Source organism: Aptenodytes forsteri, unplaced genomic scaffold (genome assembly GCF_000699145.1).
Source record: "Aptenodytes forsteri isolate BGI_AS27 unplaced genomic scaffold, ASM69914v1 Scaffold183, whole genome shotgun sequence".
NCBI lineage: Eukaryota > Metazoa > Chordata > Aves > Sphenisciformes > Spheniscidae > Aptenodytes > Aptenodytes forsteri.
Genome location: NW_008795918.1, coordinates 898,253 through 915,344, shown reverse-complemented (window position 1 = coordinate 915,344; position 17,092 = coordinate 898,253). Strand labels below are relative to the sequence as shown.

The following is a 17,092-nucleotide window of genomic DNA, read 5'->3' as shown; positions in this document are numbered from 1 at the left end:
GTGACGGGGGGGGCCGGGGGGCGCAGGGTGAGCCGCAGGGGATGAGGTGCTTCCCGTTGCCCTCAGGGCTGGGGCGTGGGGAGCGCTTTCCGTGGGGCACTCGCAGGCCCTTGCGCCGCTGGAGGGGGGTCCCGTGGCTCCCCTTCACCGGGGGGCCGCCTTGCTGCACCCCGGCCGGGCCGGGCGGTGCGGGGCAGCCCGCGGTACCGGCTTTGCCCCCGTGTCGGTGCGTAGTTCCCCGTGCAGGGCTGCGGCGTTGCTGGAGCCGGCGAGCTGGCGTGTGGGACTGTTCGCTGCTGACGGTGTCTTCTCGGTGTAACTTGGGTTGTGTTTCTTTGCATGTAAAGTGACACATCAACAATAAACTTCCTACTAAAAGTAATAAACCCAACATGCAGTAGACTTTAAAAGAGGCTCTAAGTGAATTTGCTTTTTTGGGAGAAGGCTGCTTGTGTGAGTACCTGCTGTGTACTTGCTTTATATATATTTTTTTCCCGCTTTTTTGACAGTTACTTGTGGCCTCTCGGGGAACAGTTGAGCTTTCCCTGTCTGGTGACTCAGGTTGGGGCAACTTGTTGGAGCAACTTGTTGGAGCAGGCAGGTGTTGAGTCTTGAGGTTTTGTGAGACTCTGAAATCTCATCTATTTCTTAAGTGTACTTAAAAGATCTAACATTGTTTGTCAGTGTAATTGGCCCAGGTGCATTTCCCAGATACTTGTGCTAGCTACACGAAAGTGATTTACTTGAGAAACCTTTTAAGTAGGTGTCCCCAGATCTTCTGTGCATTCTTAACTCTATCTGCCTGCTCTTCCATGACAGATATAAGCTAACTATCAAACCTGATACAAGTTAATATAAAGCTAATTGTAACTCATTTACTTGAGGGTATCGCTATGCCCTAATTCCCTCCCTGTTATGTTTTACTGTAATTCGTGCCCTTCATAATGGTGGTAGAGAAATGTCATCAAAGGTAGCTTTTTCAGGGAGAGTGTTTAATTGTTGTAAGCTATGGAATTATCTTAAATCTTATAAAACCTCTGAAACATTTCATGGAAAAACCAAAAAGATTGTTGGTGAGGCATTCCACTGTATGTATTTCCTGTCAAGAAGTATAAATTAAAACCGGAATGGGGAATATTGCTATCAGAAGTGCTGAAAACATGAACTTGTACAGTCAAGCTTTGATTTACTTTTTTTTAATGGGTCTGCATTGAAGACTTGAAGCTTGAAAAACATAGGAGAATTCCCTCCTTCCTGCCCCGACAGAATACTCCTAGGTAGAGTGTGCTTATTATCACAATGGACTTACCTGCTTTTTACAGTTTAGGTTTCTTCTCATGACTAAAATCTTGCAATATTGACTCAGTGTTAAAATAATTAGCTCTGGGATTTTGAAAGGCAGTACTTCCCTTTGGGATCTGGCTGCATGTTGCCTTCACAAGGAGGCCTTGTAACTGAGGGAAGGCAGAAGCAAGCATTCATACGAGGCCTTAAAATTATGTCAGTCTAGAACTGGTGTATTTTTAGGGACCGCTGCTTGTAGTTGGTACCTAGGTATTGATATTTATGACCATAGAATAAAGAATCGGAGGCAAGAAAATACAGAAATCTAATACTCTGCCTTAAGGCAGGACGGAGATGTGACTGGTCAATAATAGGATTTTAAAGTAATGCTAGTTTGACTTTTCTGTTAGTGTCTTTAAAAGTTTATATATAAAGAATCAGTATGTGGGCTTCTGGATTAGCGAGGAGATTGCAACTGTTATGAGAAAGGTTCACCTCAGAGTGGGCATTGAAATCCTGTTCCTGTTGAGAGTACCTGATGTTATACAAGTTGTGTCTGTGGGTGACACTCAGTGAGAACCTAGCATTGCAAGAGGTGCCCCTGGCTTTGACAGCTGTGTTATCACGGGAGTTCTTGATGGCTAAATAAATCGAGATCTGACTGCCTTTTGTGTTTCGCTAAATTATCTTGAACTATCAGTGCGTTTGCCTTTGGAATTGAAGCACTGATGGTAATGTGTAGGCTAGATTGCAGTGCATAATGTTTGCTCTCTTGAAGATCCTGTCCGTAAGACCCTGCATAAAATGCTCATGATGGTTATCGTGTTTGCCTGTGCTAGCAGTTTCTGTGGCTGCTTGCTCTCTTTGTAGAGTTGAACCAAGGATAGCAATGGCCATAGATTTCCCTTTATTTTGAGCGAAGTGCTTCCCAAATGGAGGCAGGGCGAAGGAAGCAGTCCTATGGCATTAAAATGCGCTAACCCTTGAGTTGGAAACGGCCTTGGAGTGGTGGACTTCATGGAGACCAGCCTGTAGAGTGGTTTGGGTGGGGCTGCATAAAGGCTAAAGCTGAGGCATGGAGAGCTGCCTGTTTGATGTGTGCGCTGAGGATACAGCTGTCGATCCTGTTTTACACTAACATTAAACTCCCACATTTCTCCTTCAACCCGTTGTTAAATGTGGGATACAACGGTGTTACTATTGGAAATTTTTGTTGCACTTATGTAGGGTGTTTGTGAAAAGAAGAGATACTTGTATGTTATTTACTCATTCATGAAAAAATATTCATACATATATATGTATACAGGATTTAACTGTCTTGTTTGGGGAATTTATTAGCAGTATTTATACAACTATAAAATTTCTTAACTATGCATGTACTTGTAAGTATCTGTAAAAGTATATTTCTTTAAGACAAAAAAAAAAATCTTTTTTGTTTGGGGTTGCACAGCACTTAGGTTAATGAAACCTGGATGGTTAAACCATGAAGTTCATTGTCCAGGGTGATGTGCGTGCCAGTGGTTTGCCTGGGTTAGAACAGTGAATAGACAAAGTCACAAGGCATTTTTTAAACACAAAGATAAAATTTCAGATATTTCTGGGCTGCTTATAAGAGGAAGCTGGATAAATATCACTGTATATTTACCCTATGCTGTCATTTTTTCCCTGAGCTTTATTATTAACCAGTGTTAGATACAGGATATTGGGCTACTCACGCCATTGGTCTATCCCGATACAGTCGTCCTTGTGTTCTGTAGTTGGGTTCCAGCACTCAGGGTACATGCCATCGGTATCTCTGGAACAAACTTCTTCAGTTTATCTCAAAGAACTAAATGTGCTGCTTTGGCAAAACTGATGTATCTTCTTTACATCTTTTAACTGAGGGGAAATGGTTGAGTGATGATGAAATCCAGTTTTCTGTCTTTTTTCATTTGCTGCTAACATGCTTCAGACATTTTAACTGAAACATCTCATAATTGTTCTCAGATCCAAAGATAACAAGATATTTGGTGAACATGAGGTAACTTCATTTGGAACTTGGTTTGGAGTGTCATCACTTGAAAATTAAATGGAAAAATAAATCTGCTTTAGATTAAAGTATTTAGTATATTGAGCATATGAGCAGCTTAACTTCACAATGTTGTTTGTATCAGCAGGATGCTTTATTCAGCTTTATTCATCCAAGGAGGTGTGGATTTACTTTGCCTGTGGTCCTTTGTAAATTTGCAAAGCAAAATAAATTTGTGCTTCCAGGGTTGTACAGTTCTCTTCAAGTGACACTCTAGCCTTTTACATTCTGCTTACTAAAGCTGTAAATGGTTGAAATATCACAGCCAAGAAGGTCCATCTCAAGGAATTTACTATGTGGTGTGGTGAAGAAGATAAAGCTGGCAGGAGTTGTGCTAATAGAACGCTGCCTGTCTTTAAAATAAATACTGAAGGGAAAAATCCTGAATACCTTTCCCCCTCCCTCATCCCAAATGGAAGGAATTAAGTTTTCTTCTATTCAGTTTGGCATTTTATGTGTGTAGTCCAGTGTATGTATATACTCTAGCAATGTAGGGGCCAAGTTAGTTTGTCATTTTGTCTCCTTGCTTATGAATATTTGGGATTGGACACTGCTTTAAAGGGTGTACTGTCTGGGTGAAAGCCTTATCCTGTGGATGTGGCAATTCACTGTCCAATATTCTCTGTTTGCTTGAAGGTTTATAGTGGGCAGCTGAGCTCTTTGAAGTACTTTTCTTTGGGATAGGAGGTAGATCTCCAAAGTGCCAGGAGCTCTGTCTTTTTGTCCTTCATCGCATGATTAATGCCAAATTTTGTTTCGGATATCTGGTGTTTTTCCTGCCCAAAGCTTACTGCTGTAGACTAACAATAGTAATTTTATTTCATTTATATGTTGTTTTATAACCCTTTAAAACAAATGTAATTTACTTCAAGATGGCTGCATGACAGAGTTGGGTAACGCAAATCCTGTCTGTTGATTATGGAAGTAGATGACTAATATTTTTGTAAAGCAGTGCTGGCATATCTTTAAATATCAAGTGTTCTTTAGATGTGTATGGTTGTTAGTTGAGTGCTTGTGGACATATTTAGATGAAAATCATGTGAGCGTGTATGTGTGTTTTGTATCTGTGTGTGCAATGACAAGTCAGGCAAATTGTCTTATACAAGAGGCTAAACTCCTAGAGCAACACACTGAAATTTTTCTGCAGTGAGTAATAAAGTGATAAAGAGGCAAGGATTTCTTGAGGGCTTTGCTGTTAGCTTGCAATGGCGTTAGAACTTGTAAGACTGAATTTGTAAGACCAGAAAAAAACCTGCAGCAGTGTCTTGGTTGTGGCGAAAGTACGGAAGGCTGAAATAAACTTTTGTAACTTTTTCAGGTCATCTTGTAATGGAAGAAAATGGAGCTGACCATGACGTTGCTATGGAAGGATCTGATGATTTGTTCATAGGCAACTGTAATAGTACAGGAGAGTCAGAAACAAATGATCGTGTTTTTCAGGTGAGGTATGAATGTCTTGTCTTGGTAGATGCTTTCTTTACATCCTCTCTGATTAATTTACAGTATGATAGTTCATCGAGGTGTTTTTTCTTGCCTTTATAGTAATACATTGTGTCTTTTAGAAAAAGTACAAAAGTTCCTTCCCTTGTATTCTTCTGCCATTCAGTTTTGAACTGATGAATGTCCAGTTGTTACAGGTAACGACAACCTTTAGTAGTTATATTAATAGATCCTGTTACAGTGCTGAAGAAATGTATGTTTTATTGTGTTAACAAAATCCTTTAATAAAAGAATACTTGATGACATGCCTTGGAGTAGGAGGGGTTCAGAACACTTGAAAATCAGGTCAAATTGCTTAGGGACCAAATGTGGCAAATAAGAATCCAGGGACACAGGACATCTGTGTAGGTATTGGGGAAGGGGAGTCTTTAATGTATTTATTATCAAATATTGCCAGATATTCCTGGTCAGATTTCTGTGCATAAATGTTCTTCTGCAGATTACTTCAGCTAACATAAAATACCATTCAGGTAGTGTTTTAGTAGTGTGCTTATGGTCTCTGCACAATGTCTTTAACACAGCTAGTGCCACTTATTTGTTGCTGCTTTTCTGGTGTAGTTTGCAGTAGACGGTTTCAGCACGGAAGATTTATACCTGCAGATTTCTGAGAATGTTATTTGGCCCAGGTCTGACTTCAATTTAAAATTTAGAAACATTTTTCCCCACTCTTTGGATTTGTAGTTTACAAATTTTTGTAGCAGAAATGTCAGAGTTGTTTGTGTAATTGCTGCAAGAGATACAACAAATTGCACTCCTTCTTGCATTGGCCAAATGACAGCCTGACATGATATTTTACACAAGGGCTGCCTATTTTCCATTATTTTTACATGTTTAATATTTGTGTTGTCAGAGTTTCAACAAGATAAATATTTGTGCTTAAACATTTATAATTTAATGAAAATGGGATGTGCTGTAAGACCTTGATTCTGCAAGCTTGGTGAGAATAAGCTCCGAGTACCTGTTCTTTTGAGGCTTGCAAAATCTGATTCTTGGTCTTGCACTGTATGATTCTTGGACTTGAATTGGTATGTTTGTGCTGCTTGTGTTTCTTCTGTGGTAAAGAATTAGGAAAGCATATAGAGATTTTTGTCTTCATAGCTAAATATGTGTATCTAAAGGCCAAGTGGAATAGTATCTAGGGTTTCTTTTGAAGTCAAATCAAGTTGGTGGATGTTTTACAGTTTTGTTTTTGGTATACGTTCTCTCAGTTTCTGGGTAGACTTGAGATGTTTTAAAGTGATGAGTGGTTTTGGGGGACAGATTTTGGGCGCAAGGGATTTTCTTTCCCCGTAGTAGAGAGAGTTTGTTCTAGGAAGCAGAAATATGAATACATTTTTAGCATGGAAATGGAAAACAAAAATAGAATTGCTAGTGTTAGCTAGTAGCCTCTTGAAGGACAGAAGGACAAGAGCTCCCTCTGAGTATACGATACAGCACACTGGTTTTAAATGTTCTTTTCTTTTTCTTTTTTTTTTTTTTAATAGAAATTGCTACTCAAGATTAAAGTACATTTTACTGTTTTTCCTCTGTGAAAGCATCTAACCTGCATGGATTCCAGGGATCCGTTGTTTGGACAGAGTGACTCTCCTGCAGCCTTGCCCATCACAGTATGCCTCTCGGGCAGTTCTCCATCATCGGCTGCACCCGCACGGCCACCCCAGCCACAGCCTCACTCTGCAGAGGAGTTCCACCTGGTACACCAAACTGGGCAGCCTCTCTATGAGCTGCAGCCCCTAGGAGGGCCCAGTGCGCCGATGGTGAGTGTGTCTGAAACAGGGCAGGTGGTGTATTCACAGACGAGGGAGCTCTTTGAAGAACTCTTTTACATGGTGCTTGCTTGTTGTAACAACAGCTGGTTCAGACTTTATCTCTAGCAACAAGGTGAAACTCTTCAGTGGTTCAGTTCATTGCTACAGATGCCCTTCCTCAGGTAGCCTAATCCTGTCTCCAGCCATTACTAATTTTATTAAACAACAACTTATGTCTTTTCTCATTATCAAGCCTGGATGTTATTATGTGATGAGATCTCATACTTCTACCACTGCTGCTTTCTCTATATTCCCTGGATAAGTGTGTCTGTGTTTTTTGGGGGGGATTGGAACATTAGCAATAAGCTAACCCACTATGTCTCTCCTTCTTCCGCCTCCCCCTCCCCCACCCCGCAATTAATTTGCTTAAAACATCGCTTTGTAATTCTTAACACTTATTTTGTAAAAAGTTAACTCCCTCAACCAGAGGGTTTGGTTGGCATGTGTTGTACCGGCACTAAAAGACACTTCACCAATTTCAAGTGTAATAAACCAGAAACAAGGTGATATTTTATGTCATTCTAGGTTTTATAACATTGTTGGGAACAAGTCTTTGGTAATTATGGGAAAATTTACCATAAGGAGTTGTTTAAGTTTTCCAGAATTCTAGGAGATTTAATTTGTACTTTTTTTTTTTTTTAAAGTCCTGGATCTTTTCTTCTGTCGGCTTTTGCATAGAATGCTGCCCATAGAGGTCAGTTTCTTAGGAGTAAAGGTCAAAATTTTTATATGTTGTGATTAATTCTGCTAGTCCATGAATGAGGTTACAGTGAATCCAACTATGAATGGCTTTCAGGTTTTTGATAGCTTTAATAATAGTGTTGTAAGTTTCAAATAAATGTGTAATTCATTGTAGAATCCCATAAGGTGTTTTTTTCTCTCCTTTAATCAGTTAAAGGGCTATTTTAAAAGGGGGAAAATAATTTTAAGAAATTGACAGTAAATAGGCAGTTTCCTTATTATGTGAAATCAAGTTAATTTACAGGCCCTAATTCCAACCAAAATATTTCCTGTTCTGGTAATAAGCAAACCCAGCCGTGCTGCATGATGATCACTGTACAAACTAGTGCCATTCATGCTTTTGTGTGATTGCCTTACAGATGATTGTTGCTAGCCAGTCAGAAAATGGACAGGTGCTGCATGTCATTCCTTCTGCCCAGCCAGGAATGGCCCAAGTGATTATTCCTCAAGGTCAACTTCTGGATATGACCAGCACGCAGGGTGAGTTTAACCTGTGGGACTTGAGGGTGTGTGTTCCTGTGACTAAGCATATTCTGCATGATCTCTTTTTAAGCACCTTGTTTGTATGTGTTCCCTTTCCTTAGTCAGTTATAAGACAAAAATACACACTTACTGAATCTGCTTTCTGATTATGAATCTGGCACCCCACACACCATGTTTTCTGTTGGACAAAAGCCTTATGAAATAAGAGCTAGTATGCTCACTTTAGATATGTGATGGATAAATTGAGATATCAAGCACAAAGCTGCTTCTTGCGTTATTTACCATTAATTAGGATATTTGTGCCAAGTCAGACATGTACTATCAGCTTCAAATTTTCACTGTGTACTTCATTTTGAGTGAAGTAGTTAATTCATGTAATGCAGATAGAAGAATTAATGTTCTTCTGGTCTGTTCCAGAGATCACTGGTGTTGATGCATCTTTTGTGAAGCCAGGAATGAAGTATCTAGGTAGAAATTCAGTTCCCAATGAAGAAAATGAGATGTAACTTTCACTTCATTGCTAAGTTTTTTCCCTCAGTGTGTTAACTGTCACATTTTAAGTGTGTGGTGAGATGCACAACTAGAAGCGTGAATTTTAAGCTTTTCTCTAGAAAAGGGACATACTGAAATCTGAAAGCGTTGATTATTTATGTGCAAGCCTTGCTGGGTGGCAAAATGCTGTGTACTAGTTTACATTCACGGAATAAGACTGAGAACTAGGTTGTCACATTTGGTTAAACTCTCCAAGGTTTTTTAAACTGTTCTTGCATTTTCTGTATAAAATTCTCAAAATCTGAGCAAATTCTCAAAATCTGAGCACTAGTTAAGTGCTCCAGTGGAATGAGACCTCAAAGTTAAGACTAGAGTTCTGATGCTGGATGGATAGAAAAAAGAGTTGGGATTGAAGTCACGATCCAGCCTTTTTCACTTACAGTTGGAATATGGTTGCATGACCTTGCATTGAAAGGCTTGCTCCTACCCTAATGCTCATCCTTTCCTCCCTCTCCACCTGCTCTTGTAGGGGTAAAACCGCCGTTTGGTTACAGTGTAGTCTTACATGACTTTAAGCTGACTGTGAGCCTTCAGTTACAAAAGAATTGCTGCTACTTGTAGGCAATAAGTTGCAATGCTGAATAGTATTTTTGTATTCCCATTTTTCATCCTACGTGGGGCTCCCTGTTTGCAAATAGCTCAGTTTCACAGTATTTGAATATATGTTCTGCAGCAGTGCTACAGGGTTTTTTGTGGGGTTTTTCTTGCTTTTTTTTTTTTCCCTAGAGACTTACTGTGTAAAAGACTTTGTAGTTATTTGATCTTTAAAAGACAGTTAGGAAGACTTGTCAGTGGTTGACTATGGAGATTAAAGGGGAAAGAGAATGGACTGTCAGCCCTTGAGTTTCGCTTCCCTGCAGGTGGTGGTAATGCATGAAATGGAACAGGCTTCAAAGTAGACCTTAGTGTCTTAAGGGCACATCTATGTAGAAGGAACCAGTGCTCTGAGCTTTGAGCCAGAGTGGTGTTACTCTGAGGTGCACACTTACAAATCTTCTGGCACAAGCTTTCTAGTGCAATGATTTCTGTACTGAGTCAATAGCTTATCACTCTCTCTCGGGATGGGGGAAAGAAGCTTTCATAATTGAAGGGCAAAAATCCCGCAGCTAAAGAGAGCTCCCTTTTCTTTATGTTGAGACCAAAGTAACAAATGTCTACTTTCACAGTTTTCCATTATGTTTTTGTTTAACTATACACACAGGCTTCAATCTAACAGCATTTTTTGGCTTATGGGTTGCTCCCTGTTATCAAGAACGGCTAAAACATTTGTTCTAACAGCATGTCAGATTCAATTATGAGGCCTGTTTTTTCTTGTTTAGGTGTTATTTTCTAAGTACAAAGCAGTATCGTAATCTCCTTTTCTCTTATTTTAAAAGCAACCAGTGTGTGATTTGCAGCTGAACGAAATAGTTGTGCAATCCTATGTGGATTTGTGAAAATGTAAAGCAGAGTAATTTACAAGTTCTTCTGATTGTTTGCTTTATTGTGGAAGGATTCATTAGCAGTAGCACGATTACCAAAGTCCTTGAGTACAAACAACCTTATCAAGTGTATCCTCATATGTGTGCCTAGAGTTTGAGTATTGATTCACAACTATTAAACTACTTTATCATCTAGAAATCTTATCTCATATGTCAAAATGCTTGCTTTTCTAACACACAAAGCTTAATCATAGCTTGTCATTTCCCGATTCTGAGTTCAGTTATTAACCAGGAGGATGTCTTATTTTTGCAAAGATGTTTCAGAAGAGAAGTGTGGTGATGGGAACTTGCAGACTGTGGCGGTGGCTGCTATAGTGGCGGGGGCTGCTATAGCAGACAGTGCAAGCAGTTACATTCTACATCCACAGGCATCTCTCACCGTATCGAAAAAAACAAGCACCAGGTAGGTCAGGAGTTAAAAGGATGAATAATCACTTTGATCCACTGTTAGTACTGCCTTTTTTTCTTGCAGTTTGTTTTTGCAATGGTTATCACAAAATTACCATAGAATAGAGGTTATGAACCCTCAGTATTAGTGAATGATGTGTAGCGAACTGTGTTTGCAGGCAGCTTTTGAATGTGCCAGAGCAGTGGAAAAAGCAATTAAAGTACCTGCGTTCCAGAGATAGTTGGATATATTCTTACCAGAGCAATAGGTGGGCATTTAAAGTAGCACAGTGCAAACTACTGAAATTAATCCAAATAAACACTGATACTGCCAACCAAGAGTTGAAAGTGATCCAGTGAAGGAACTGCAGGGAAAGTTGAAGTTTGAGGGAGCAGAGTTTCTTGTATGAGTATATTAAAACCTATATAAACCATCCTCCCACGAGAAGGGTTGACTATAGAAATTAATTTTTTAGATAGAGATTTCAATAGTTGACATTAACAGGGAGAGCCTAATCTTTGTTCTCTGGATAACTTCTTCAGCTTCCTTTGATAAAATATGAGAAAGTAGCTGCTAATGGTGTATTTCAGTGGAACACGTAGGCAGGCAGATTGGTCAGCAAAGTTTCTGAAGTTAAAATAGTTGCTATATTTTTCTTCTCTTGATATCCACCTGATTCTGTCCCCGTGCTAAGTGATGCCTACTATTTTAATTCCTGGGATTCTTTTTTGCTTAAGAAAAACCAAAAAACCAAACCAAACAAGCAAAACAACAACAAAAAACCACCACCCCCCCGCCCTGCCAAAGAAGACATTTGTTCTGTGGACTGCAGGCTGGCTTTGCCTTGGTTTATGCTCTTTTGTAATCAAGACGTGGAAGAGATTAGAATAATCTCACTACAGCACGAATTACATATATTCAAGAAACACTTGAAGTGAAGAGAAACAGTTTATGAACGGATTTTGTGAACACAGTCTGTACATGTTAGAAAAATCCTGGAAACGAGACATATTTGTATGGACAGGAGGTGATGCACTTGAGTTTTGAAATAGTAAACATTGAATAAGCATTGTTTCTGCCCCAGGATTTAGGGAATGGAGAAAATAGATACTTAAAGTAGTTATTGGAGCTGGTTTTCAGTAATTTAAAATATACTAAAATGTGCAGCATTTAACAAGTGTTTGATACTGGTTTTAATCTTTAGCATTCTAACATCAGTCTGCGTAAGAAAATTATCAAGACAATCAACTGGTCTATTTCAGCATGTTTTGTCTATTGCTGTCACGCAACAATACTGAGAATACTGAATGCTCGGAGGTCTTGAATGTAGAAAACTGGGTTTTTTAAATACTTACTTTTACTGTGAATTATTTTAACAATGAAATAGAATATGAAGAAAATGAACCCCAGGTTTTTAAGGCAAGTTGATACAATATCTGTAGTTTGATAATACACTGTAGTGTTATACATAATGCACTGATTTGATACGTTACCTGTAGTTTAGACTAAATTGTTGCTTTCCTGGATGTCTGTGTAGACTTTTACTATATTTTTTTATTTTTCAGGGTAGTGGAAGATCCCTTTCCCATCCCTCTCCAGCCATTGCCACCAAATACGCCTGCATGGGCACGCCGTCTCAGGAACTGTGAGGTGGGCTGCAAAGAATTCTGACTTGATGTTTTATCATCCAGGTCTAAGATACTGATCCTATTCCATGAAAGGAATAATGTTCATAGTTGTAGAAGTTGTGTTCAAGCTTCCTGGTATTATGAAATAGTACTGGTACTAGCTGGTACTACTAGCACATTTAAATGCATAAAATGCTATGGAATCTCTTCCTTTTTTGGGAATACTAGAATAACTGACCATCAACAGCTCCTGAAGCAAAAAATGTGCTTCTGAAATCTCGATGCCATACAGCGCTGGGAAAAGCCACTGATCCACACTTTGTGTGCCACATTAGAGTTCGCTCTTGAACTACAGTGCGAGCTCTGCTGTCTTCTGCTGAGCAAACTGGTTTTTGTTGCCCTTAGTGATCCATTAAGTAAAGAATAAAATTGCTTTTGTATGGCCTAAGTCTGCAACTGTTCATATTAGTTTGTGTTGTCACTTAAAAATCAAAATCTATGTGACTCGCCAGGGTCAAGTCTGGGACTTAACAGAGCACCTTAATGCCAGTGTTTTACTAAGGATTTCTATTTTAGGTATTCTCACAGATTTTTTTTTTGTTTGGTTGGTTTTTTGTACCAGCATGGCTACCTGTGCTTGTTTTCTCTTTTGTTGAAAAACGCTCTGTCTTTATTCCCTGTGATGGCTTTTGACCTAAACAGAACTCTGTCTTTATTTGCATATTGTTAGAAGCCTGCAGAACTCTCCTGATGACTGGGATGATATCAACAGCTAGAATGCATCATAAATCACTTAAAAGGAAGGGAGGGGAGATGGGAAGATTCTTCAGAGATCACCTACCCCTTCCTCCTGCTACAAGACTCTTCCTGATAGATGTTTATTTTACTTTCTCTTAATACTTTTTTAAAGGAAAACTCATACTCTCTCTAGCTGGTTCACCTCTTTAGATATCCCTGCCATTTGAGGTTTTTCCTATTGGCTTGGCCACTGATAACTGGAAATTGCAGTTGCAGGGACTTAGAAATGGAATTTCTTTCTGTATCCACTTAGAAATAATTTTTAAATTAACTAAATATATTAATCTGTTCCTCTTTTTGTTATATGCCTTTTATTTCATATAAATGGTATTGTCCACTAGTATATCAACTTGAACATTAAGAGGTCAGAAAATTAATAACACTAATTCTTCCATGGTGGAGATGCTGTTTTCACAGAATAAATGAGTCAATTCAAATGGCCAGTTAGTTGTTGAAGTCCAGTAAGATGTATAACCCCTGTTACTGTGTTTTTAACACTATGTGGCACATACTTTCCTGTCTTAACATCGATGTAGCTTATCTGAATCATTATTGGTTTCATTTTATAGGAGGACTTGTATTATGGTCTGCTTGGTCTATCTGAATTTATTACCAGAAATTTCACCTGCTGTGTTTAAAATTCACAGCAGCAGCATTTATAGAAGAGTTCTTATTTTTAAAGAAAAGGAAATCAAAATACTGTCTGTTTGAATGTGTTCTGAGGATATAAACGTTTGCCTCTGCTGTTCAGCATAACTATTGCCTGTATGCATTAATCCTCCCTGTTCCTTTAAAAAAAAATTATTTTGTTGCTGTTCTCCCTGCAGAGTCAGCCCATCCAAGGAGGAATAACCCAAATTCTCTACTCCCTTGTGTGTTATCAGCAGAGTTGCTTTGCTGAGTTTGTCAGTTACAGAGTGTAAATCCACTGGAGACTGCTAGGATGCATGTGTCTTTTCGTGGGCACAGACTAGAGACAATGGGATTTTGACGTGTCATATATCTTTCAGGTGTGACTGTCTTGCAAAATGTTTTGTTACTAGTAACAGGATAGAAGGGTCCAACTGGAATTTGGACATCTAGTTAGGGGTGCAGATAAATGTGGCAACTCGCAATTCCACTCCTTCAGTCACTTGCCACAATAGAAACAAACAGCGTGGAGGTCTGAATTTCACAGGAGATGCCAGCAGGTGAAGCCATGGCGTAGCCTCAGTACATGCTGCCAGTCATATATCCCAGGGAGCTGGCCAAGACTGAACCCCAAAGGGCAATGACTCCTTTAGCAGTTAGTACTGCAGGCAAACACAGAGCAGTAAAAGCTGCAGCTGTCCAAAATTAGCACTAAGCTTTGTGTTTGGTGTTGATTCCCTGACTGCCTTGAAATGTTCAGCTTACTTGCTGTGCCTAGACAGTGTAATGCCTCTGGTATCCTGCTGTTAGTTCACTCAAGGAAAACTGCAGTCTTGATATGTGTGCTTCAGTGTAAGCTTTTATGTATACTTGCTGAGATGACGCCAGGGGGAAGAGAAGGAATTGCTCCTTTTTTTGGCTTGAAGCTCGGCTGGAGTTAGAGGGTTGGAAAGTATCAGATTACTTCAGGGTAATTACATTGTTAATAAAAAGTAGATTTTAAATAATAAAAAAAAAAGCTATTTTCTGTAACCTACTTAGTTTTCAGTGGTCTGATCAGAAAGCGTTTCCAGCATGTATCAGCATACTGAAATAGAGTGTAATTAAAAACTGCGTTAATTAATCAACTATACAAAGCTAAGTTCATTTATTTGTGTGGGGCAGATGGTCTCATTTGTCCATTTGTTCCTACTTGGGAAGCTCCTAGAGAGCAGGGATCCTATGTGCTATAGGATTTTCTTCTTCTCCTTCCCTCCCACCAATTTTGGGAAAATGATCTGTCTTGTGCAGAAGGAAAGCCAGACTAGGAGGCAGTGCCTTAAGTGTTATCGCTACTTTTCTGGCTCAACAGTTTTATCAGTCTTCTCTCATCTCCCTAGAATAAGGTCAATGACCTATTTATAGTGACAGCTATAAGATGTGGAAAGAAAAATGCTGGTCATGCAGTATTCACTCTGTGGAGTGGTACTGTAATCCCTCTTGCAAAAGGGGGCATCCTAGGTTTCTGTAAAGAAGGCACTTCTGGTACTTCTCAGGCTGCTTTGCTTCTCCTGGATTTTTCAAATCAAGTTTTGGACAGAAATGTTATTTATAATTTCAGGCTAAACAATTGCCAGCTCCTCTTTCTCACCCCAGCTGTGTGAGTGCAGCCTATGTAGACTTTCTTAACTGCTGGAGCAGTGTGCTTGCAGTGCAGTGAGCTGCTGAAGTGTAAGCAACTGGTATCTCAGAATGACTCACGCAGCCGGTGCATACATAACCCTTTGCTTTTGGGCTTGCGCTAGCAGTAACACCGTGCTGGCCCAGTTCATTCACAAGGTGTTCATTTGTTCTTTTGTTGACTTTAGGTCTTGTTAACCACAGACATTTTGTTTTTCTTAGATGACTATGAGGCAGGTTTTATGTAGTTGTCACTAAAGTATTTGTGCGATAATAATCTTGGAAAGACACTGTTGCTGCTTTTGGTGTCAGTATTGTTTAAACATCTAGCTGCTCTGTCATTGAAGGTGGCAAAATAGATCCATCAAACTTTAGTACTTATTCACCATGCATTTGCCCCACAGATATGCTGTAAGGCTGAGCTGGCAATCTACTCTGGGTGTTACTTCCAGCTGCTTGGTCAGCCTGATCCTGAGCTGCATACGAACAGAAGTGAGCATGGTGTTCCGAATTTGGATGGAAAGCTCTTCTCTGTCCCAGTGCTTTGATGTGATGGCTTTGAGTAGCTGAACAGCTGTCACAGGGGATGTTGCCAAGTCAGCAAGTTTTTTGTGTTTTTTTTTTTTGTTGTTTCGTTTGGGTTTTTTTTTTACTTTGAGTCAAGTTAGATGTAGTTTTTGTGGAGTTGCCCAGAGCTTAGCAGAGTTAATTGAAACCATCATCAGTTTGCAAATGGCAAATCTGGTATATTACGTTTCTGTGTAATGTTGAGAATCAAGAGTGCCTTGAAGATTGGGAGGGATATTATGTGAGACATTCAATTCAAAGTTAGTGCACTAAGTGGTGAGGCGGCTACTGGTGGTACAAACAGGTGTGTCCTGCTCCAGCTCAGTACAGCGTGTGTGTGTTGAAGTAGATGCATAGACATTTTTTGGTGCTTCAGAGATTCTCTGTGGGAGTCAAGTGAAAATGTTTGCCTAAGACAAATTTGCCTAGGAGGTGACTGCCACTGAAGTGTGTGTTGGGGGAAACAACAGGAGTGAAGTTGTCCTATGGAAATCAGAGTTGGCAGTAACTGTAATCTTTTCAGGGGTTTTTGGTGTACTTAGGGTCTTGGAGGGCTGACAAACTCCTGACCTCGGTGGGGACTGATCTGCTGTTAGATCCTGTGGTATATCTATTTGTGAGGATACTAGTGTGGGGGAAAAAAAAAGCACAAAACGCCAAAAATCTGAGCCTGTGTCCTCACTTGCCAGAGTCCCTGACTGCTTTCTTTTTCTTGTGTAATGTTCAGCAGTCAGCTGGGTGAATAATCCTATTATTTCACCTCCTTTCCATGCAGAAAATTGGGGACTCGTACCGCGGCTATTGTGTGAGCGAGACAGAATTAGAGAGTGTTCTAACGCTACACAAGCAGCAAACACAAAGTGTGTGGGGGACGCGCCAGTCTCCAAGCCCAGCCAAACCCGCCACACGGTTGATGTGGAAATCTCAGTATGTCCCATATGATGGGATCCCCTTTGTCAATGCAGGTAACTAACTTTTGTTTTAATAACTACTTTCAAAATTTCAACGTCAGTTGCCAGCTGGCCATAAAGAAGGATCTTTACGGTGTTCCTTAGTGTTGATAAAGTCAAGGCACAAACATAAAAAGAGAGCAGCTTGGGTGACACAATCTGAAGGAGCTTGTTTCCCTGAAACCACAGGCTTATGTTTTGTTGTGACTAATTCCTTTTGTTCTTTAGAAATAAATTAGCTAAGTACCATTTGATGGGGGTTCTTGTGATGAGATCTTTAGATGGAGGTCACATATGCTCTATCAGGACGTGAAAGTTCTCATAAGGGTAAGAGCTTGTTCGAGTATTCTTGCCTAACTTGGAGATCCTTTGAAGAGTTTGTTCCACAGGAGCCAATAAACTATTTAAATGGCGCCCTTTAAAAAAAATCAAATTTAAAAAGCGAAATAAACATCGACATACCTCAGCAGACAGATTTTTATTTTTTTTAAATGAATGTGCAGACTTCACAGATTGCTAATTACATACTTAGGTCATGCAATGCATATGTGAAAT

At 39.7% G+C, this 17,092-nt stretch overlaps 1 protein-coding gene across 1 annotated transcript in view; it reads left to right on the top strand.

Annotated features, from left to right (window-relative positions):
* The first annotated feature begins 3,054 nt into the window (after positions 1-3,054).
* CARF (calcium responsive transcription factor) overlaps positions 3,055-17,092 on the top strand; it is a 34,707-nt gene continuing 20,669 nt past the window's right edge. Inside the window, exons 1-7 of the mRNA XM_019473510.1 lie at positions 3,055-3,060; positions 4,671-4,792; positions 6,388-6,609; positions 7,761-7,881; positions 10,173-10,320; positions 11,871-11,955; positions 16,363-16,552. Coding sequence (XP_019329055.1) covers positions 4,682-4,792; positions 6,388-6,609; positions 7,761-7,881; positions 10,173-10,320; positions 11,871-11,955; positions 16,363-16,552 — 877 coding nt within the window. The 5' untranslated portion in view covers positions 3,055-3,060; positions 4,671-4,681. The remainder of the gene's footprint in view (positions 3,061-4,670; positions 4,793-6,387; positions 6,610-7,760; positions 7,882-10,172; positions 10,321-11,870; positions 11,956-16,362; positions 16,553-17,092) is intronic.